General features: G+C 35.5%; 1 protein-coding gene across 1 annotated transcript; it reads left to right on the top strand.

Annotated features, from left to right (window-relative positions):
- The first annotated feature begins 733 nt into the window (after nt 1-733).
- On the top strand, nt 734-23,587 carry LOC142352818 (uncharacterized). Its single transcript, XM_075404955.1, has 2 exons — nt 734-838; nt 23,173-23,587. Exons 1-2 carry the CDS (start codon nt 736-738, stop codon nt 23,484-23,486), a joined length of 417 nt encoding a protein of 138 aa, XP_075261070.1. The 5' UTR covers nt 734-735; the 3' UTR covers nt 23,487-23,587.
- Nucleotides 23,588-23,908: the final 321 nt, after the last annotated feature.

The following is a 23,908-nucleotide window of genomic DNA, read 5'->3' as shown; positions in this document are numbered from 1 at the left end:
TATTCTTTTACGCAAAAAGAAAGGACAAATGACTCTCGCTCTTAAAGTGTCCTGTTTATTTGTTTGCAATTTTTTGAAATTTTGAGATTTTTGAAAATACTTTGTCAAAAATTTTTACAAACCTTAAGATTTGTTCCATAAAACTTGGAATGTTCAAGCAAAATCTTAATCTGAAAGTTATTAATCTCCATATATGTCTTGATAAGATGCTGGTAAAAGAACAAATCTCATAGAACACATTCAAGGATATAACGAAATCATAATTATTCAGCGTTCTTTTCAAGATCTTTCTGAAGATCTCCCCTAGTTGAGAAAACCGAACGAAAACGGTTTAAAAGTGTAAGAAATCTTCGGTATCTTAGGTCGTTGCTATATTCTGTTTTCGACGTAAAAAATGTCGGTTCTTCCATTGGAACTTTTAATTTTTCTGTATACTTTTCTCAGAAAAAAGTCTGAATGAATGTTAAGTACCAAACAAAGTGATGATACCGAGGAAAAAACATAGGAAATTTCATCGTTTTTGGCTAGAATAACACGGCGACATCGACTACTTCTTGTGTTTCAAAACCAATAATTTTTTAACTAGTGTTACAAGATTTCCCAAACATCCGTCGGGAAAATAGGTAACGGCCTTTTACAGTTATGAGGTATACATACCGCAAGGAAAAAAGGAACAAAAAGGAAGTAATTAAAATTTATTAATGTTGATAAGACACAATGTTATTTCAGTGAGGTATGGATATTGTGTATTTGATTGTGGGTGTAAGCTGTTTGCTAATGACATTCCACTGCGGACATTTGCGAATCACGTTTGAGACAGCTTTTCATCGGGACGCAGGTAAGATAATTAATAGAAATTTATTCACGAAAACTTATTGATATGAAAAAGAGGTTACGCATTTCCTACTGACAAAATATGAATTAATTCAAAAAAAATTTTAATTCTCTTGAGTTAATTTGTGCTATGATCCTGCGAATAGAAGATAAAAAGCTTACCTTTTAAAATCTTAAGGAGTAAAAATTCTGTTTCAAAGCAAATTTTGTCGTTTATGATCTTACAACAGCTAGGACTAAGTTTTGTTGAATCAAACTTTGAAACAGTTGATCGCAGAATCTTTCAACTGAGAAGTTATCTCACTCAAAAAAGTTCATTCCTAAAGTAATCATCACAAAAAGAACTTCTCGGGGAACTCTGGGATTCAACTCCAGTATTTTTTCTTGAATTGTGTCGCCCAAGCGTTAAACATCAAGCCCCAGTTATAAATGGTCGGTTATGCTGCAAACACTTGCAATTTTCAGGCAAATTTCTTGTAAGATATTGCAAGATAGTCATCGCTTTGCACGGGTGTGTCAATAAACCGTCTATCTTGTCAGACTCTTTCAAGATAACCATCGTGCACGAAGCGCCGGAATCACGTCATAGCTTCTACATGCGAACATTTTGCTTCTTTGAGAACAAGAAAATAGGATTCGACCAAGTATCTAGCCTCCAAAGAAAAAGAGAAACTAAATTGGCCAAATCTATAACATATGAGAAAGAATTCTATCTAAATGCGCAAAACGGGGAGCGCAAAGGTTTGAGATTTTGGCTCTACAAAAAAACTAAGTCAGACAACTAAACATAGGAACATAAAAAACACAACCACGTGAGAGGGGAAGAAAAAAATGGAGTTGAAACTCAGAACGAAAAAGGCGAAACAGGAAAAAAGTAGTTGTTACAGTTGAAAAAGAAAAGCACATTTCTATAGACAAAAAGTGATGGGAAGAAAAGATTAAGGCAAAAAACAGCAAAAAAATGAGCGAAATAATAAGCAGCGATGAGCGAGATGGCGAGACGAAGCAACCGAGAGTAAGCGAGTCAGAACGAGCAGGTAAAGCCGAGCAACCGACGATCGTCGAGTATAAACAACCACGCTAGAATCAAATTGTGAATTTTGCAGCGTTTTCAGCGATTTGAGAATTTTATTGGAAAAATGTTCACTGATTACTAACACTGAAAATTTGGAAGTCGACAGCATAAAATCTTTTGTTTTTGATTTTTCCACAATCAGCGATACAAAAACAGGCATAGGAGCTTAATTAACACGTCTGGTACTTGTGAACTCATTTGCTGCGCATAAACAGCACAAGTTGTTGTTCCAGCAAAATGTTTCTGCAATTTTTTTTAGCAAAAATCTTGATATATGATTACCTAAACAGAGTTAAAGTGTTTGCTATAAATTTCATTGCGAAATAACACAAGCGGATAACCACTGGAAGCCTTTGAACAGTTTTAACCATGCAGCATTATCGCGAATTGAATAGGTCTGAACAAAAGTTACACAGTCATAGCAAAAATATGTTTTTGGCCTCGATTTTCCGGTCTAATTTGTCTATTAACTGCTTGGCGCCAGCAACAATCTCAACAGCAGTATTGTTGCTCGGAGAACACACTGATAGAGTCATTTTTTTGACGAAGTCCAACTTTTTTACAAACTTTTGACGAGCACGCTACAAAACGTGCCAGCCCGGAACATACGAATGAACATCACGAATGGCCCCAGGAAAGCTGTCAATATCTACAAATAACTCTCATACGATCAAGTTTTCTAAAAAAGGATTTCAGAACAAATAGAAACGACCGAGAAAATGTGGAGGCAGAGTGCCTCGAAATTTAATCTACCAATCTGATTAGGGACCCAAAAAATTGTCGTCAATGAAACTGGATCTGAAAAAATTTGAGTGTTTTATGACCCAATTTTCTAGACGCAATTCACATTCAACCAAATGATACAAAAAAAATTACTGAGAGAGAACCATGTTGAAAATCAGTGAGCTTCCTTTGACAGACAACGCAGTTGCCAAATTGTTATCACGGTCAAATAGTAAAGGACAACTAAACCTTATTAGCTTTGCAACCTATTTTTCTTAATAAATCGATGCACAAAAATTAATTGCCATATGCAAAAATTCTGATCGAGTAGTTCGAACAATATCGGAAAACTGGCGCTCAATCTCCCTGTTAGAGAACAACAATAATTACCAGCTCAATTGATTTGTAATATGATTTGAGTGACTTTAATTTGCATCCAGCAACTGCTTGTTACTGAAATATCAACATTGAAAGAGAAGATTTTTGACTAGCATATATCGTTTCATAAGGGGATGCAATCAAATATGTCAGACAGAGTTCAAAAAGCAATTGAGTGCATCTTTATTGACTAGACAATGCGTATTGCTCGCTGCGCGACATTCCGATAGTGGGTAAATGACAAGTTGGAGAATATAAGAAGAAATATTAAAAAAGTCTCCGAAAAGAATTAGAGGAAGAGAATTTAAGTATCGATTTCAGAAACTGAGAAAAAAGATTCTGAGTGCATAGGCCGTCTTTTTTCAAAAACTGATTGCAAGCCTTCAATGACTAAAGCAGACGAGATTCAAATGGTTAAATTACCGCCATGTATGCAGAAATAGAGTTTTTTCTTGGTTGTTTTTGTCGCCTCGGAAATTTCTTTTTTTTTCCAATCTGTCTCAAATTTGCCACCAATTAGACCAAACTTGCAGTAATAAGGACTAAAGAGGTTTTCGAATATTAATTTTTTGCACAAAAAATTCAAGTTATTACAGACCAACGAGCTTTACGGTCCCCGGGTTGACCTTTCTTGGGAACCATATCCAAGAACCATTTTTTGTTTTCTCGAAAGAAGCATTCTTTATTTCGACAAAATTTCTTATATTTTGTTGCAAAAAACCTAAATGGGATTTTTCTTCGGTTTAGGGCTCCTAAATTGAGCTTACAGTGCTAGCCAAGCAAACTTTTTGTCATCAAGTATCTTTTAAGTGGCTGACCTTGAAAACATTTTTCAAAACGCTTAATGCTTCTTTTTTTGACGAAAATTTGGTCCTCCATTTTTGTTCAAAAAATCATTTGAAGGCAATGGTCTTGTAACCCTGTTTTTCAAGGCCAAATGCAAGTAGAATACACGCGTCATTTTTTTGTTGCGGGTAGTTCTGAAAATTTTGCTTCATTTTAGACTTCTTTTTCGTTTTCTCGAAAGAAGCCTTTCTTATTTGGACAAAATTTCTTATGTTTTGTTGCTTAAAACCTAAATAGGATCGCGTTTTCTGGAAAGAAGCATTCTTTATTTGGACAAAACTCTCTATTTTTCGTTGCTTAAAAGGGAATTGGGAATTTTCTTCTGTTTAGGGCTCATAAATTGAGCTTACAGTGCTAGCCAAGCGAACTTTTTGTCATTAAGCATCTTTTAAGTGGCTGGACTTGAAATTTTTTTTCAAAACATTTAATGCTTCTTTTTTTTTATAGAAAATTTGGTCCTCCACTTTCGTTCAAAAAATCATTTGAAGGCAATGGGCTTCTAACCCTGCTTTGCTAGGCTAAATACAAGTAGAATGCACTCATCTTATTTTTTTGCGGGTAGTTTTGAAATCTTCGCTTGATTATAGCTTTTTTTTTCGGTTTCTCGAAAGAAGCATTCTTCGTTTTGACAAAATTCTTTATATTTTGTTGTTTAAAACCTAAATAGGATTTTTTTGTGTTTTGGGCTCCTAAATTGAGCTTACAGTGCTAGCAAAGTAAAAGTTTTGGTAGTAAACATGTTGTAAGTGGCTGGACTTGAAAACTTTTTTCAAAACGCTGAATGCTTCTTTTTTTAAAGAAAATTTGGTCCTCCCTTTTCATTCAAAAAATCATGTGAAGGTAATGGGCTTGTAACCCTGTTTTGCTAGGCCAAATACAAGTAGAATGCACGCGTCAATTCTGTTTTACTTTTTTTTGTCGACTTTTTTTGTTATAGGAGAACGTGCAGCCGAAACCATCGAGGAACGAGGGTTTGAAAACCCGTTCCATCATCCCATTTCTTTTCAGTTCTCAAATTTCGAGCCGACGGTGAAAGGCCCAATGAGACCAGCGAAAATGGAATTTAAGGGTCTTTACCCGAAAGTTTCAACTGTGTGCTTCCTCAACTCACGGGCAAAAGAAGAGAGAAACAGGAAACTGAAAGGATGGCTAAATTTTGCAAATCCCAAAGACTGCCGCGAAACCTATGAGGAGATATTAAAGAATCCTAAAAGTGGCATTGTTGTCGAGAAACTAGGCGTTGAGCAAGCTGCTCCACTGTTTTCGTCCTTACAGGTTGAAAAACCGAAAATAATGCGAAAAAAAACAAATTTTGAAAAAGACCTGAAATTTGATAAATGCATTAAACCTTTGTGAAATGTTTGTTTTATATTTTACTGAGCTTGATATTTTATCGCTCTCAATCTTCTAAGTTCATTCTTATGGCTTGAGATTCCCATTAGTAGGCATTGGGGTTTTCTCAGATATCTGAAGGTCAACAAATTTTGCGGAAACCCAACTTAAAAAAAACGGCTCAATAATTTTGGAAACTTTTTCTATCTCTCTCGCAAATCGTTCAATACACTTTCTAATAGACCAATCACTCATAAATTGACCCAATAGTGGTCCTGAAGTAAATATTAGGGCGCGAAGCATCCTGTAAGTGGCTGGACTTAAAAACATTTTTCAAAACGCTTACTGCTTCTTTTCTTTTAGAAAGTTTCGTTCTCATTTTATGCTCGAAAAATTATTTGAAGTCACTGGGCTTCTAACCCTGGTTTTCTAGGCTGGATACGCGTAGAATGCACACATCAATTTTTTATTGCAAGTGTTTTTGAAAATTTCACTTGATTGTTACCTTTTTTTGCGTTTTCTGGAAAGAAGCATTCTTTATTTAGACAAAACTCTCTATTTTTTGTTCCTTTAAACGGAAATAGGAATTTTTTTCTGTTTGGGGCTCATGAATTGAGCTCACAGTGTTAGCCAAGCGAACTTTTTGTCATCAAGCATCTTTTAAGTGGCTGGACTTGAAAACTTTTTTCAAAACAATTAATGCTTCTTTTTTTAAAGAAAATTTGGTCCTCCCTTTTCGCTTAAAAATCATTTGAAGTCAATGGGCTTGTAAACCTGCACTTTTGTTGCAGGTTTACAAGCCATCAAATTTTTGTTGCAAGTTTTTTCGACAATTTTGTTTGTTTTTAGCTTTTTGCTTCGTTTTTTCGAAAGAAGCATTCTTCAATTATACAAAATTCTTTGTGTTTTGTTGCTGAAAACCTAAATATGTTTTTTCTTCTGTTTAGGGCTCCTAAATTGAGCTTACAGTGCTAGCGAAGTAAAAATTTTGGTAGTAAACATCTTGTAGGTTGCTGAACTTGAAAACATTTTTCGAACCTTTTAATGCTTCTTTTTTTAAAAGAAAATTTGGTCCTCCCTTTTCGTTCAAAAAATCATGTGAAGGCAATGGGCTTGTAACCCTGTTTTGCTAGGCCAAATACAAGTAGAATGCACGCGTCAATTTTTTTTGGGGTGTAGTTTTGAAAATTTTGCTTCATTTTAGACTTCTTTTTTGTTTTCTCGAAAGATGCATTCTTTATTTCGACAAAATTTCTTATATTTTCTTGCTAAAAACCTCAATAGGATTTTTCTTCGTCAATTTTTTAATGCGTTTATTTTTTGAAAATTTTGCTTGTTTTCAGCTTTTTTCCCGTTTTCTCGGAAAAAGCATTCTTGTGTTGTGCAAAATTCTTTATATTTTGTTGCTAAATACCTAAATAGGATTTTTCTGTTTAGGGCTCTTAAATTGAGCTTACAGTGCTAGCGAAGTAAAAATTTTGGTAGTAAACATCTTGTAAGTTGCTGGACTTGAAAACTTTTTCAAACCGTTAAATGCTTCTTTTTTTAAAAAAAAATTTGGTCCTCCCTTTGCGTTCAAAAGATCATGTGAAGGCAATGGGTTTGTAACCCTGTTTTGTTAGGCCAAATACAAGTAGAATGCACGCGTCAATTTTTTTTTGGGGGGTAGTTTTGAAAATTTTGCTTCATTTTAGACTTCTTTTTTGTTTTCTCGAAAGATGCATTCTTTATTTCGACAAAATTTCTTATATTTTCTTGCTAAAAACCTCAATAGGATTTTTCTTCGTCAATTTTTTAGTGCGTTTATTTTTTGAAAATTTTGCTTGTTTTCAGCTTTTTTTCCGTTTTCTCGGAAGAAGCATTCTTGTGTTGTGCAAAATTCTTTATATTTTGTTGCTAAATACCTAAATAGGATTTTTCTGTTTAGGGCTCCTAAATTGAGCTTACAGTGCTAGCGAAGTAAAAATTTTGGTAGTAAACATCTTGTAAGTTGCTGGACTTGAAAACTTTTTCAAACCGTTTAATGCTTATTTTTTTTTAAAAAAACTTTGGTCCTCCTTTTGCGTTCAAAAGATCATGTGAAGGCAATGGGTTTGTAACCCTGTTTTGTTAGGCCAAATACAAGTAGAATGCACGCGTCAATTTTTTTTGGGGGGTAGTTTTGAAAATTTTGCTTCATTTTAGACTTCTTTTTTGTTTTCTCGAAAGATGCATTCTTTATTTCGACAAAATTTCTTATATTTTCTTGCTAAAAACCTCAATAGGATTTTTCTTCGGTTTAGGGCTCCTTAATTGAGCTAACAAGGCTAGCCAAGCGAACTTTTTGTCATCAATTATCTTCTAAGTGGCTGGACTTGAAAACATTTTTCAAAACGCTTAATGCTTCTTTTTTTGAAGAAAATTTGGTCCTCCACTTTCGTTCAAAAAGTCATTTGAAGGCAATGGGTTTCTAACCCTGCTTTGCTAGGCTAAATATAAGTAGAATGCACTCATCGTATTTTTGTTGCGGGTAGTTTTGAAAGTTTCCCTTGATTATAGCTTTTTTTTCGGTTTCTGGAAAGAAGCATTCTTTATTTGGACAAAAATCTCTATTTTTTGTTGCTAAAAATGGAAATAGGATTTTTCTTCGGTTTAGGGCTGCTAAATTGAGCTTACAGTGCTAGCCAAGCGAACTTTATGTCATAAGGCATCTTGTAAGTGGCTAGACTTGAAAACAATTTTCAAAATGCTTAATGCTTCTTTTTTTTTTTAGAAAATTTTGTTGTCATTTTTTGTTCAAAAAGTTATTTGAAGTCAATGTGCTTGTAACCCTGTTTTTCTAGGCTAGATACGCGTAGAATGCACACATCAATTTTTTATTGCAAGTGTTTTTGTAAATTTCACTTGATTGTTACCTTTTTTTTGCGTTTTCTGGAAAGAAGCATTCTTTATTTGGACAAAACCTCTCTATTTTTCGTTCCTTTAAACGGAAATAGGGACTTTCTTTTCTTTAGGGCTCATAAATTGAGCTTACAGTGCTAGCCAGGTGAAATTTTTATCATCAAGCGTCTTGTAAGTGTCTGAACTTGAAAACAATTTTCAAAACGCCTAATGCTTCTTTTTTTTTAATCAAATTTGATTCTCATTTTTCGTTCAAAAATATATTTGAAGTATATTCGCTTGTAAATCTGTGTTTCTTGAATGGATACGCGTAGAGTGCACGCGTCAATTTTTTATTGCAAATGTTTATGAAAATTTCACTTGATTTTAGGATTATTTTGGGTTTTCTGGAAAGAAGCATTCTTTATTTGGACAAAACTCTCTCTTTTTTGTTGCTTGAAACGAAAATAGGATTTTTTTTCTGTTTAGCGCTCATAAATTAAGCTTACAGTGCCAGCCAAGCGAACTTTTTGCCATCAAGCATCTTGTAAGTGGCTGGACTTGAAAACTTTTTTCAAAACGCTTATTGCTTCTTTTTTTTTGAGAGAGTTTTGTTCTCATTTTTCGTTCAAAAAAATATTTGAAGTATATTAGCTTGTAACCCTGTATTTCTGGGCTGGATACCAGTAGAGGGCACACATCGGTTTTTTATTGCAAATGTTTTTGAAAAATTCACTTGATTTTAGGCTTTTTTTGCGTTTTCTGGAAAGAAGCATTCTTTATTTGGACAAAACTCTCTATTTTTCGTTGCTTTAAACGGAAATAGGATTTTTTTTTCTGTTTGGGGCTCATGAATTGAGCGCACAGTGTTAGCCAAGCGAGCTTTTTGTCATAAGGCATCTTCTAAGTGGCTGGACTTGAAAACAATTTTCAAAATGCTTAATGCTTCTTTTTTTTTAGAAAATTTTGTTGTCATTTTTTGTTCAAAAAGTTATTTGAAGTCAATGTGCTTGTAACCCTGTTTTTCTAGGCTAGAGACGCGTAGAATGCACACATCAATTTTTTATTGCAAGTGTTTTTGAAAATTTCACTTGATTGTTACCTTTTTTTGCGTTTTCTGGAAAGAAGCATTCTTTATTTAGACAAAACTCTCTATTTTTTGTTCCTTTAAACGGAAATAGGAATTTTTTTCTGTTTGGGGCTCATGAATTGAGCTCACACTGTTAGCCAAGCGAGCTTTTTGTAAGTGACTGGACTTGAAAACTTTTTTCAAAACGCTTAATGCTTCTTTTTTTTTAGAAAATTTTGTTGTCATTTTTTGTTCAAAAAGTTATTTGCAGTCAATGTGCTTGTAACCCTGTTTTTCTAGGCTAGATAAGCGTAGAATGCACACATCAATTTTTTATTGCAAGTGTTTTTGAAAATTTCACTTGATTGTTACCTTTTTTTGCGTTTTCTGGAAAGAAGCATTCTTTATTTGGACAAAACTCTCTATTTTTCGTTGCTTTAATTGGAAATAGGAATTTTTTTCTGTTTGGGGCTCATGAATTGAGCTCACAGTGTTAGCCAAGCGAGCTTTTTGTCATCAAGCATCTTTTAAGTGGCTGGACTTGAAAACTTTTTTCAAAACGCTTAATGCTTCTTTTTTTTTTAGAAAATTTTGTTCTCACTTTTTGTCCGAAAAAATATTTGAAGTCAATGGGCTTCTAACCCTGGTTTTCTAGGCTGGATACGCGTAGATTGCACACATCAATTTTTTATTGCATATGTTTTGAAAATTTCACTTGAATTTAGGCTTTTTTTTGCGTTTTCTGGAAAGAAGCATTCTTTATTTGGACAAAACTCTCTCTTGTTGCTTAAAACGGAAATAGGATTTTTCTTCTCATTAGGGCTCATAAATTGAGCTTACAGTGCTAGCCAAGCGAACTTTTTGTCATCAAGCATCTTGTAAGTGGCTGGACTTGAAAACTTTTTTCAAAACGCCTAATGTTTTTTTTTAATGAAAATTTGGTCCTGCCTTTTTGTTCAAAAATTCATTTTAAGGCAATGGGCTTGTACCCCTGTTTTAATAGGCCAAATACAAGTAGAATGCACGCAACAAAATTTTATTGCGATAGATTTGAAAGTTTTGGTTTATTTCAGCTTCTTTTTTCGTTTTCTCGAAAGAAGCGTTCTTTAATTGAGCAAAATTTCTTATATTTTGTTGTTAAAAACCTAAATAAGATTTTTTCTTGTTTGGGGCTCCTAAATCGAGCTTACAGTTCTAGCAGAGTAAACTTTTCGGTAGTGAACATCTTGTAAGTGGCTGGAATTGAAAACTTTTTTAAAAAGACTTATTGCTTCTTTTTTTTTTTAGAAAGTTCCGTTCTCATTTTTCGTTCAAAAAATTATTTGAAGTCAATGGGCTTGTAACCCTGTTGTTCTAGGCTGGATACGCGTAGAATGCACACATCAAGTTTTTCTTGCGAGTGTATTAGAAAACTTAACTCGATTTTGCCTCTTTTTTTTGTTTTCTCGGAAAAAGCATTCTTTATTTGGACAAAACTCTCCATTTCTCGTTCCTAAAAACGTAAATAGGAACTTTCTTCTATTAAGGCCTCCTAAGTTGAGCTTACAGTGCTAGCCAAGCGATTTTTTTGTCATCAAGCATCTTGTAAGTGGCTGGATTTGAAAACATTTTTCAAAACGCTTAATGCTCCTTTTTTGAAAGAAAATTTTGGTCCTCCCTTTTCGTTCAAAAATCAATTGAAGTCATTGGGCTCGCAACCCTGTTTTGCTAGGCTGGATACGCGTAAAATGCACGCAGCAAATTTTTCTGGGGAGTGTTTTTGAATTTTTCACTTCATTTTAGCCTTTTCTTTCGTTTTCTTGAAAGAAGCGTTCTCGGACAGAATTCATTATTTTTCGTTGCTTATAAAGGGAATAGAAATCTTTTTCTGTTTAGGCCTCCTAAATTGAGATTACAGTGCTAGTCAAGCAATTTTTTTGTCGTGAAGCATCTTGTATGTGGCTGGACTTAAAATGTTACTTAATTTTAGCTTTTGCGTTAAAAGAAGCATTCTTTGTTTTGACAAATTTCAGTGTCTTCAAATAAACCTAGTTTCTACCCAAAAGGTTTTCGAACCCTTTTAGACTGTTTGAAATGAGTTGTCAAGATTCAAGAAGTTTGGATCAAGTGTATGGGTTACTGGATGTATCAGGGAGTGATTTAGCTGATGGAGAATTGTTTTCGTTGCCTATTTATTCCGAAAAAGTTGGGGAAGATGGCGCTTTTAACTTTGGCAGATTTCTAGCCGCAATACTGTTTGGTTCTGGGGCTAAGTGTGCGCTCATCAACAAAAAATTGAAACGCAGAGTTTGGCAAAGTTGTTTTTCGCCAACATACGATCAAAGGCTTGAAAAATAGTTTCAAGATTGTGTTGAACAGAAGTTCCACGATGACGAAGAAGTTTCAGTAATGTGGGCTTTACTTGGCGCTAATAGTTATGGTTCAGAAATGCGACGAAAGCACCCTGAGGAAATTCAATCTCAAGGCTCGCAAACGTATTCAGGAAATTAATGAGAATAAAAGTTTCATAACTGAATGCTTTAGAAAACTCAAAAGTCAAGCTTCTCGAAATTCCCTTGGTAATAAATGCTTGTAGCAGAAAAGCTCTTCTTTTTTACAGATGGTGTCATTTGATTGAATACTGTTTTATTTTAATAACTTCTCAAAAAACTGTGTTAGATTTGACCAAAACTGAAGTAAGTTTGTGGTCCTTTTTCGTTTAAATTATCTTAATCTTTTTGTTGAAAACAGATATTTATTCAAATTGTTTTGTAAAGAAAAACTACCCTTGTGATATATTTGTGTAAGTTTAGGCTACACAAAAACACTGGTTTCTTGGTTGAGTGAGGGCAAGAGCAGTTAGTCTTTCTTTTGCGCTTTCAACGCCGTTTCTTTTTTCAGTGAAAAGAAATGTCTCAAGTACGTAAATCAAGTAGGGCAAACTTTGGGGTAAATAGTCAGCGTCCTCTGATGCCTGGAATTGATGACAAAATGCAGAATAAGGCCAGTAAGCTCTTGTGGGTGTCCTACAAGAAAGGTGATCTCAAGCCTTTCACACTGGAGTACAATTGCTCAAGATGGGAAAAAGAGTTCACGTTGCCCATGAGGTTAGCAATGCAGCCAAAGGACCGATGCAACGTGTGGTACAACGGGGAATGGATCAGGGCCTCTCTTTGTGCACTTTGCGTCAAAGAAAAAGTTTCTATTGTGGAAAAACAAGTTTTTGAGACTGTAGCTGCTGCGGATTCGTCCTAAACAGATATCAGTTTTGCACAGTAAGTTTTTTAAAAAAAGCAATTTTTGTAAAATCAAAACACTTTTGGAGGAACGTTTTTTTTGGTGGTTCTTTCTTTTTCAATTCCAACAGTCCTAATTCTCTCTGTCTAATTTTCAACTGCTGTTTTCTCTTTTCACGTTTTTTTCTATTTTTCTATATCGAAAATCAATTGCAATCAAGCAAAAACCAGTGGTCGTGGCGTTATTTAATCATATCGTTTTAGTACCTAATTGGAGTCTCTGAAAATAAATCTTCAATTTTTCTAGGGACATGAACAACAGCCGAACTCAGAGTTCATTGAAGAAATCCAAACGCTTTGAGGAAGAGACTGCATGCCCTAAAAGGAGATCCCCTTACAATGATGAAAACCAGCCACCGGTGAAAAGTTTGAGATTTGATCGGAACACACTGACTGGCCCTCAAAATGCTGCTCCATTGGTCTCTGTACAAAGTAAACCTACACAAGAGAAGCCAGAGGAAACGGTTGTTTAATTGTATAATGACTAAGTTGCCAGGCGTTAACTCCTGCAATACATACTAAATTTTTAGCTAAAGTAGTCGCTCACTTCTAAAATCTGCAAAGGTGCATTGGAACTTTCATTGTTGTCTTCACTGCTTGTTTTTAACGCATATATTGTCTATAGATTCCAGTGACTGTTGTCGAGAAGATGATGGACAAGTTCACTGATGTGTTTGTCCGGAAGGTGATTGAGCTTGTAAGTGTCCAAGAAGAACACAACAAAAAAATGATGAAAGAGAATCAGCTTTTGAGATCGAAATTGACTTCTTCAATGAAAGTTAGACCAGAGCCAAAAGTTGATGAAGAACCTCTGCCAACAATCAAGATAACCAAGAGCCAATATGGGTGAACGATATTGATTTGATGTCACTGAATGCTACGTCTGGTCCCTCAACTTTTGGTTGAACACTTGCTGCTGTGATCTTTGGCACAGGAGAAGAATGCTCTTTGATAAACCAAAGAATTGGTGAAAAATTTCTGAAGCCAAATTCTCGACCTAGCGTTGATCAGGAGCTTGAGCTGAAAATGAAGAGCTGCATCGAGAGGAAGTTCCCCTCAAACAAACGATTTCCCGTAGAAAAAGCCTTTCAGGGCGCCAATCAGTACGGTGCGGAAATTAGACAAAAATTTCCCAGGAAAAAAGAAGCAAGAAATACCGTTGGTATGGAGTCTTAGTTTTGACATACCGCGATCCTTCAAAAAAAACTTGAGTGCTCGTTCTCCTCCGACTTGTTGCTATTTTTTAAAGTTGCTTCTCCTAAATTGATGTGCCAGAATATTAGCATATTTTAAAACTACAGATTTGATTTCAAAAAATTTCTTTCTGCTTCTCTACTTCATTTCAAAAACTTCAACTTTAAGTTCACAACTAAATTTTTTGTGACATTTATACTGCTTGCTTTAGTCGTTAATAAATGAGGGTATTGTTTTTGTCTCTGCGTTATCTGTTGCCTTATTGTAAACTTCAATGTGTTATGTAAAAAAAGCCAGTTTATTTTGTTTGGTGCCACTTGATTTGACAAACGTTCATTTGTGTTTAATATGTAGTTTCTCCTCTCCAGACGTTCCATTTTTTTCTGTGAAAATACACCGTTGTTGATGTATTTGAGCTTGTTCTCAAACAGTTCAGAAATGAAAGTTAAACATGTTATAGAATTTAAACCATTGCTTCAAATGCAGTTTTTTTATTAAGTAAAAAATAATCAACCTGGCAAAGAGGAGTTGGAGTTATAATGTATTAGCTTTGCAGATGTTTACAAAGATAATCGCTGTAACAAAAGGAAAATACAATGGTTTTATATCAATTTTTCTTATCTACTGAAGGACACTTTGTATTACAGAGTAATGTATGCTAGAGAAAAAAACTTAGAGTCCTCCGATTCTGAATACCCTATCAGTGATGATGCGTGTCTTTTGAGTTTTCTGATGAAGAAGTGCCACCTCCAAAAAAAATGCGGCGTTTGAGAAAACTGAGTGAATCAAGTGAAGAGCGGGACGATAATGTAGAAGAAATAGTTGAGCGCTACCCCGCCGACAGCATCAACGATAGGGACTTCAGTACCTCTGCTCCCCTTTTGAAATTGGAAAGCGAATTCGATCGCATCATAGAGTGCCATAAAGAAAATCTGAAAAACTCAATAAGGCAAGAGAAGGCATCTAATGCAGAATTCCTTAATTCTGTAATTCTTATGACTCGCGGGAAGAAATTCTTGTCGACAACCGTGAAGATATCGCTGTAATGTTTAAAGGGGAAAATCTTCTAGAGCTCCAGGCAAGCCACGAACCATCAAAATTTGGGTGAGAGTTAGCCAGAAAAATTTTCGCTGAGAAAAACAACTGCAAGCAGGAAAAGATGTTGGGTCCTGGGCGAAGAATGTTTGACCAAAGAGGGAGAGTTGATGAGCACGTCGAAACGATCTTTAATGGTATATGTTTTTTCTTAATTTGGAAAAAATGAAGTGAAAATAGTCAAGAATCTAAGCTGAAAAATTGAGAAAGTTTTAAGCTCAATTTTTTCGGGTTAATGAAACTGGATGAAATAATTTTTAGAGTTTTTTGCATTAGACGTTGTTCGCCGTATGTACCCGCGAAATGCTGAGCCGGCACTTAAAGAAGCCAGGAATGCCGCAAACCAAATGGGACTGGATTTGAAGAACAAAACTCCGAACTATGCTCAGAACCAATCAACCAGTGCCTGAAGATAAACGTTATAGGACGCATAGTTAGATTCGGTTATCTATTATCAAGGAACTTTAACCTGATTGAGTACATGAGTCCTTGTTTCACTTTATATTGCTACTTTTTTTGTTCGGAAAAATAACTCATGATTTATATAGAGGTATAAGTGGAGAAATTTTGTCAACCGTGTACCCTAATTCGATGCTTTTGATGATTTGCTGTTCTTCAATTCAGTTAAGGACAAATTTGGTTTTCTCAGATAAAGAGTTAATGATTTCGGAAGCTCTTTGACAACAAATTTAGACGCTTTTTAGATGTCTTAATTTGCTTAAAATCGCTTAAATAGCCTAACTTTTTTTGCCGGTAGTTTATTTGCCATCTTTCTTTCAGTTGAAATGAGGAACAAACACAAAAGTCTTCTTCTTGCTCAATGTGATGCGCAAATAACCAACGAGATGATTGCTCAAAATGGCCGCGAAGTTGTTGCGATGGTTGAGAATTTTTTACCTGAGCATTACCTTAAACTTGTAGAAGAACAAGCTCTGTATGCCAAATACGACTCATTGCTTCGAGTGTGCTACAATGAGACCACCAATTCGTCGCTTGGGTTCAAATTGGATAATTTTGTAGGCTATGGACTGTTTTTCAACGGCACTGACACTTTGTAAGTTTCAAAAAGAAAAGTTCTTGAAAATTTGTGGGCAGTTTTAGAACAAGTGGACTCAACAGACGAAAATAAGATCCTGCCCATATCCGTATTCAAGCCTACAAAAGTCTGCAACAAAATGCGCTTAATTTGCGGTTCTGTTCGTTTTCTTAATCACTCGTGTGATCCCAACTGTCAATTTGTAGTCTGTGAATTAGGTGCACAGAAATGTGTTAAAGTAGAAATACTCAAAGACATCCATCCTGGAGATGAACTTCTTGTGTATTACCGCGACGACTATTTTGGCAAAAATAATATCTATTGCAAATGCGGAAAAGATCATTTGCATGTTCAGCAAGCAGCAGAAGCAACTCAGATAACTGAAGTTGACGATAAACTGGAGCTGCGTGTCTTTGATCCAGTTGAGTCTAACCGACTGTCTGTATTTAGACAAAATCGTCGAAGACTAGTGGTTTCTAGGAAACGCCCACGAGTAGAAGAAGCATGCTCATATCAGACAAGTAGCTCTGACTACTCGTGCGATTGTTCGTCTGATAAAGAATCGGAGAACGAACGAAATGAGTTGATGGAGGTTGTTGAATCGCAAGTTTTAAATGAAATTGAAAATGTTACTGAGTCCAACAATTTTAATATATCGACACCTCAGGATTCTGTTGCCCCGGATTTAGAAATTGAAACGTCAGAGAAATTGTTCCGAATGTTATTCAAGACCTGCAGTTGGGTTAAGCTCTTCTGAATCAGAAGATGATTGCAGTCAGACAAATTGTAATCCAGAATCTGACTTGGTGAGTTGTGTATCAGCAATTATTTCCAGGCATGGAACGTCCGACTGGGAAGCAAAGGACTGGATCAATTTGTTGCAATCAGTTGGCACAGAGTCAACCATACCAAGCTTCAAAAGCATGAAAAGGAAAAACCAGCCTACAGCGCAAGAAAAAATGGAACGTTTGAAAGCTTGTGGCTCTGGTTTTTGTTGGTCTCTTGATTTCATGACGGAGCTGCAATCTGTAATTGAGAAAAACATTACATAAATCTTTCGCTATGACAACGAACGAAAAAAAGAATCAGATTTAAATCTTCCTGCTTTCTTCGACTTGAACGCGAAAACACTAGAAATTTTCATAATTCTTAATTCAGATGGCGTTAAGATAATGAAAGCGTCGTCAAAATCGATCTGGCCGGTTTGGTTGGCAATTGCAAATTTACCTCCAATTTTGCGGTCCTCCTTCGAAAATATTGTTTTGGCTGCGCTTTGGTTGGGTAACAATAAACCAGCTTGGGACGATATCTTCGAGGTAATGTTTTAAACTAAAATAAACAAAACTGTAAATTAAAGTTCAAATTGATTTGATTCATTTATTGGTTTTTTCCAGGATTTGCGGAACCAGTTTACCAGTAAATCTCTGCAAATAAAGTTTAGAGAATCTTCCTTCAGCCTGAAAATCAGCACATTTCTTCTGGTGTCCGATTTACCGGCAACAGCATCAATATTAAACTTGCACCATCATCTTGCACGTTATGGCTGCACACTGTGCCTTGTGCAAACTCAACTAGGCGAAACGGCTCGTTACTATCCTATTGACAATTTTGAAACGCGAACTCCTGAATTACACGAAAAGCATCTGAAAGAAATTGAGCAAAACCATCTAAGAGTTTATCGTGGTTTCAAAGGCAGATCAAAGATTTTTGCTCTAATTCCTAACTTACCTCTAGCTGCTCCAATTGACGTCATGCATCAAGTTTATCTTGGGGTTGCCAATGTTTTATTGCAAGTGATTGCTAAAAAGACAGCGAGAAGCGATCTTCAATTGATTGAAAGTGCCGTCAAAACTATCGCGGTAATTTTTTTTGCTTATCTTTTGGTGATTTTTATTTCATTCTTATTTGATGTTAAAAAATTGTGATTGTTTTCAGCTCACCTGTGAATTCAAAAGATCTGTCAGACCACTGCGTGAACTGGATTTCTTCAGAGCGAACGAATTGAAGTTATGGTTCTTTTATATCGGCCCAGTTCTTTTCCATTCGACTGTCAATGAAGATCTTTACGATCGCTTTATTCTTTTGAGTTACGCCATTCGTCTTCTCATGGTTTCTTCATTGCATGCCAATGAAGCTGAAAAGTTGATTCAAAGTTTTCTCCTACAACTGAAAAACCGATATTCCGAAGAAATCTTTTCACCAAATGTGCATGCACTCTCACACTTAGCGTGGCAAGTAAGATCTTTTGGACCTTTATGGACAGCATCCGCAATGATGTTTGAATCGGCTAACTACCTCTTGCAGTCGAAATTCACAGGAACGGTCAATCATTTGCAGCTTTTAGTCGAGCGTTGTATTCGAAACAAAGATTCGTACCGAAGAGAAATAGGGGACAACAAACTTGCAGAATTCGCCAGCAAACTTCGCGGAAAAAAGAGATTCTTCAAACAATGTTTGAGTTCTGGAATACCAGATGATATCAGAGCTGAAGGAGACGTATTCTACAGCAACGCAAAGCTTAGCTTCTTTGAACTCGATTCACTCTGCCATCAGTTGTCACGAAACAGTTATATTTCTTATAGAAGCAATGGAAGGCTTCGTTATGGCCAGATAAGGGTTTTTTCCCCACAAATAACGTTGAGAAATTATCGGTTTTCGTATTGAAAATTATTGAAGTGAAAAAATGCAATCAAGCAACAGCAGCGCCCGCTTATTCTTTTCTCATTTTTAGAAGAACCTCAAAAATAGAAACAGTGTTTCAGGATGCAATCAAAGACAAGTTTTTACGTATTGATTTCAATAACACATCGTACTTGTCACCCCTTCTGAATTGCTTTGAACATGATTAGGATCTAGAAAACTACCCAAAGACATTCAAAACATATTAATATTTAATTTTTGTTGTGTATGTACCTTGATTATCTTAGTGCAATTTTCTTTGTTGATCAAATGATTATTTTGTTGAAAATTTAATTTTCTTTGCTTTTTGTTTTCTTTCTTAGTTTAGCTTCTTATTTCATGTTGAGCTGAGGTTCTGTTTGTTTGCAATTTCTCTTTTGCTTCAATCTTAGAGAAATCTTGTTTCAATTCTCGGCAACCGTATCTAAGTCAAATATTAACTGATGACACATTGCAGCAAACTGTTCAAAAACGCGGGAAATTTGAAGTAATGCATAAATTTTATGAAAAAGCTATGAAAGGGTATATAATTTATTGATTTCTTGGATACCATGGAAAAACCATCTATAAGTTAAAAGAACAGAAAAACAAGTAAAAACTACAGTGGTGATATTAATATGACATTAAGCTTTCGAAAAATTTAAGTTCCTTTAAATTCTTCTTGGCATACATATGCATTTAGGAAACACAGAGAAAGCATGCGGAAAACACGTACTATACGTGGATATTTAGAGAATCATGGAGCCTCAGAAAAGGCATTCATAAGTTAAAAAATACAGAAAAACAAGTAAATATTACAGTGGTGATATTAATATGACATTAAGCTTTCGAAAAAGCAGATTTAATTCCTTTATATTCTTCTTGGCATCCATATGCATGTAGCAAACACAGAGCAGCCATGCAAAAATCGCGTACTATACGTGGATATTTAGAAAACCATAGAGCCATACAGGAACCGTTATGGAACAATTTGTGGGTCATTCAAGAACTATGTATGAATCTTGTAAGAACCATTTGTGGATCATGTAAGAATCATGTAACTAATCACAAAGGTTTTTTGTAATAACCTGATATGGACCATGTTTGGATCATGTGAAAAACATGTCGGAACCATATATGAGCCATCAAAGAAACATGTAAGAACCATATATGGATCATGTAACCACCATGTATCTAATCACAAAGGTTTTGTTGTAATGACCTTGAGTGGACAAGGTAATAACCATGTAAGAAACATACCGGAACCATGTAAGAAACATTTAAGAACCATATATGGACCATATAAGAACCATATATGGACCATATAAGAACCATATATGGACCATGTAAGAACCATATATGGTACCAATATGCCATAAGTCGTGTAAAGCGTTAAAAGCTGGAACTGCTGCATAAGCTTTCTATGGGCGTTGAAAGAACGCACAAATGACCATATTGGATTCTTGAATTCCATATAAGAATCATATATGGAGATCTTGGCAACCATAGCAAGATCATATAAGAAAATTTTTTATGGCCTGTATGGGACCATATATGGTTCTTGGATATGGTTGCCAAGAAAGGTCAACCCGGGCTCTTAGCCAGCCTCACTTCCAAAGATGAAGTGCTTTATTAAGTAAAGGCTTGAATCCTCAACGGTATCGAGAAGCAATGCAAACAATTTGCGCAATTTATTAAGAGCTACAGGTATGGTCTTTACTTCACGTGCAGTTATGTATGCTTCAAAGATCCCAGTACTTTAAAAGGCACCTCTATCGAAGTAATACACATCACATATCTGCCCGCGTTGAAGTCAACGACAAAAAAACGACAATATTTTGTAATTAATCGTAGTTTTCGTCGTTTTGTCGTCGTTTTCTTCGTTTTCAATAGTTTCCGTTGTTTAAGTCGTCTTTTAATTTTAAGAATTGATCGTTTCTTCGTTTTTTTGTCTTTTCAAATGAAAAAACGATCATTTCATACATAAAAATAACGACGAAATAGCGAACAAAACGACGGTTACCACGTATGGGCTTTGGTTGTTTTTGTCTAATAAAAGCGATTAAAAAACGACGATTTCTTACGAGTGAAAAGCAAAATTCCTCAACCCGGGTATGGGTATAGCTGGGGCATGGCGGACATGAAAATATATTCGTGCCGACCTGTACTAATAGTAGCATTTTGTCGAACACATCCAAATGGTTTTCTTAATTGATAGGTTAAAGTATTGAACCTCTATTTCCTTTCACTAATTAGCAAACACTGAAGTACATAATAAGGAAAACAAATAGTGTAAACAAATGAAAACAAATGAAAACAAATAGATTCTGGAGTCCAGATTTACAATATAAAAACAAAGGCTGTTTGCAGCTTCTAATGATCAAAACCCCGGCAGCTAAAGTTTTGATCTAGCAAATATGCGTACAAGTTCCTTGAAAAATATATTATTGCTCCACTTTCCTGGAGCAATTACCCTAAGCCAATCCTGTTGTCAAATTGGACAGCAAATAAGCAAATTGCAAATTCTGCAAGCAAAAAACAATGAGTTAACTGAAACGCCAATACATGACTGAATAGCGGTTGGCATAATTGAGGGGTTAATCTAGACAACTTAACATTGGATGGCATAAAAGAAGCGTCAAAAAGACATAAAAAAAGCAGCGCAAAAAGTTTAAATTAGGGGCGTATATTCATTCTCTGAGTTGTCGTCTCAGATTTTGTACGCAGAACACCATATTTATTTCACACTTTAATGCCCACTTTAAACCGAAGCCGAACACACCACTCAGTACCCGGGTCGAGAAAAAAAGGCAAAAACATGTAAGATAAGCGGTGAAAAGTTAGTTTTTTCACCGCAAATTTCGTACATAATTTTGCGGTGAAATGTGGTGAATGCGGTGAAATCATGTAAGTTCACCGCTAGACTAAGCGGTGATCTTACAAAAATTCACCACAATTCACCGCTAAAATATGTAATTTCACCGCCCTTAGAAGGGTCCGAACCTCTCACCACCTGCATGTCATCCACTTCTTCTTCCATTGCGCCATCTCTCACTAACTTCAATTATTTTTTTATTGAATATAAATCGAATTCACTCTACTTTCTGCAAAACATGCGCGGTGAATTTTTGCAAGATTTGCAATTTTTAGCGGTGAAATTACATATTTTAGCGGTGAAATGTGGTGAACTTTTGTAAGATCACCGCTTACTCTAGTGGTGAAATTACATAAATTCACCGCTTAGAAAAAAGTGTCAAAAAGATGTAAGATTAAGGGGTAGTTCTAGTGGGAAGGCAAACCTAACAATTCTTCCCACACTCACCATTAATTTCACCGCATTCTTTGCTGATCTCGAACATCTTTAACAATTTTTTCTAAGTGGTGAATTTATGTAAGTTCACCACTAAGTTGAGCGGTGAATTTATGTAATTTCACCGCATTCACCGCTTATCTTACATAATTTGGACACATTTTTTCAAAGCGGTGAATGCATGTAATTTCAGCGCTACCAGTTGATAAAGTTTTTTTCACCGCATTCACCGCCTGATTTATGTAATTTCACCGCATTCACCGCTTATCTTACAAAAATTTCCGCATTAACCGCTTATCTTACATAATTTTGCGTTGAATGGCGGTGACACCTCGGCCCGGGTAATTTTTGGTACACAATTTGGTAGACTAAAATCTAATCCGAACTTGAATAAAAATCAAAAGATCCGATTTCGGAGCCAAATAGTTTTTGATGACAAGTAGGATGAAATAGACCAGGGTGAATAACTGGGGTGAAGGTGTTACGGGGGCACAAACACAAGGATCCGGAAAAATTTAAAGCCATGAACAGTTTATATTTGTGATTTGTTTTTAACCTACTAATTAAATGTATGCACAAGTGATTCACTTCATGCAAAATGTTTCAGGATGTTTTAAGAACATATTAAATTCTGTTTTCAAATCTAAGACATGTTATTGTTATTAATTGCTGTTTTCTTCAGCAATTAACAGTGACCTGTTACAAGCACTTAAGAAAAAATTCTAGTCGCATCGAAGCATTGAAAAAATTTTTATAAAACCAACGAAAAACGAGACAGTATGACGAAAAACTATGGGTAACCTAATAGAACGGCGAAAGCAAGTAAGAATTACCTTGTATGTAATTTCTAACGCTGGAAAAAGAGAACATTTTATTCTGGATATTTCCATCTCTATTATGTGTTGTGCATAATTAGGTTCAAGCTTTAGCATTGCATTTAAAAATTTCCTGGCCCGAACTCTTATTGATATAGCGTTATTTCCAGTTTTGTTGTTAGAAGGTTTTATTGATTTAGCCTTCTCTCGCTCCATAAACGAAGGAAGAACATCTCGCTCAATCCTTTGAATTTCAACAAATAAAATTGTTTAGGATAACTGTTTATCACATGCTCCCAATCAGCACTAACTTAAGGGCATTATGTTTCAGTTTTTCGACTCACAGCATTTACTAATGCATTTTTATGCATTAGTGAATATCATACTATGATAAACACGCTCCGTGGATCTTTTCTGTTTGTAGCCACCCCCCCCCCCCCCGCCCCCACCACGGCTTAGTGGGGTGCAAGTTATTTGCACCCTCAAGCGAACGTGCCAAATTTTTACATAAGTATTTATGTGAAGACACGTGTAACTGGGGTGCATGCATTACTTGGGCTACAAACGGAAAAGCAGGGGAATATTTTAAAGCCATGAACAATTTCTGTTTGTGATTAATTTATAACCTATGTACGTAATTCACTTCACGGAAAACGCTTGAAGGTTGTTTCAGGTACGTCTCGCAGAATAGGGCTCCGTTTCAATGACGCATTATACAACAACGGGGAGGAGAAATATTACGGCTTGAAGAACTCTCGGATCTATCCCGCCACAAATGTGACATTTGATATAGATATGCGGGAAGAAGAGCCGATCAGAAAAATTTTTGTCACTTACGCTCGCACTAAAGAGTTCGTAGAGGACAACTGGGGCTTGTCCAGGATCTGGATAAAGGACTACTTGAATAACGAGACAGTATTTTTCGAAAGCTTCAAATCGTTTTTTGGGTTTACAACTCCAACATTTGTCAGAAGTTGTAAAAACTAACAAAATGCTCTGCTCATTTCTTATCAAAATTGTAACAATGAATTCAAATTGCTTTGGTTACGGGTAATTGACGGGCAATGGGAAACCAAATTCTTGAAATATCGCCAACTGAATTTCATTCTTTTTCAAAAGTGACTTCTCTTTCATTACGTTATACACATTTTTCGTTAACTTCGCGTTTTGAGATTGGCTTTTGACTCCAAGTTTTCTCAACAATTCCAATTTGAGCCCACACTTGCGTTTGTGTAATTTCGAATTGGGAAGCCTCAAATATTTGGAAGATTTCGGGAATTGAGACCTGTTTTTTGAAAGTTTAGCATAGTTTATGTCCAGCAGCAATATCTCTGAAATCAATTACAAAATCCCGATATACAAATAATGTATGTGGAACTAGACCTCAAATCTCTCAGAAAATCAGATTT

This window comes from Convolutriloba macropyga, chromosome 14 (genome assembly GCF_964194025.1).
Source record: "Convolutriloba macropyga chromosome 14, txConMacr16.3, whole genome shotgun sequence".
In the NCBI taxonomy this organism is placed as follows: Eukaryota; Metazoa; Xenacoelomorpha; order Acoela; family Convolutidae; genus Convolutriloba; species Convolutriloba macropyga.
The sequence above is the reverse complement of the archived record's forward strand: the minus strand, read 5'-3'. Positions and strand labels throughout refer to the sequence as shown.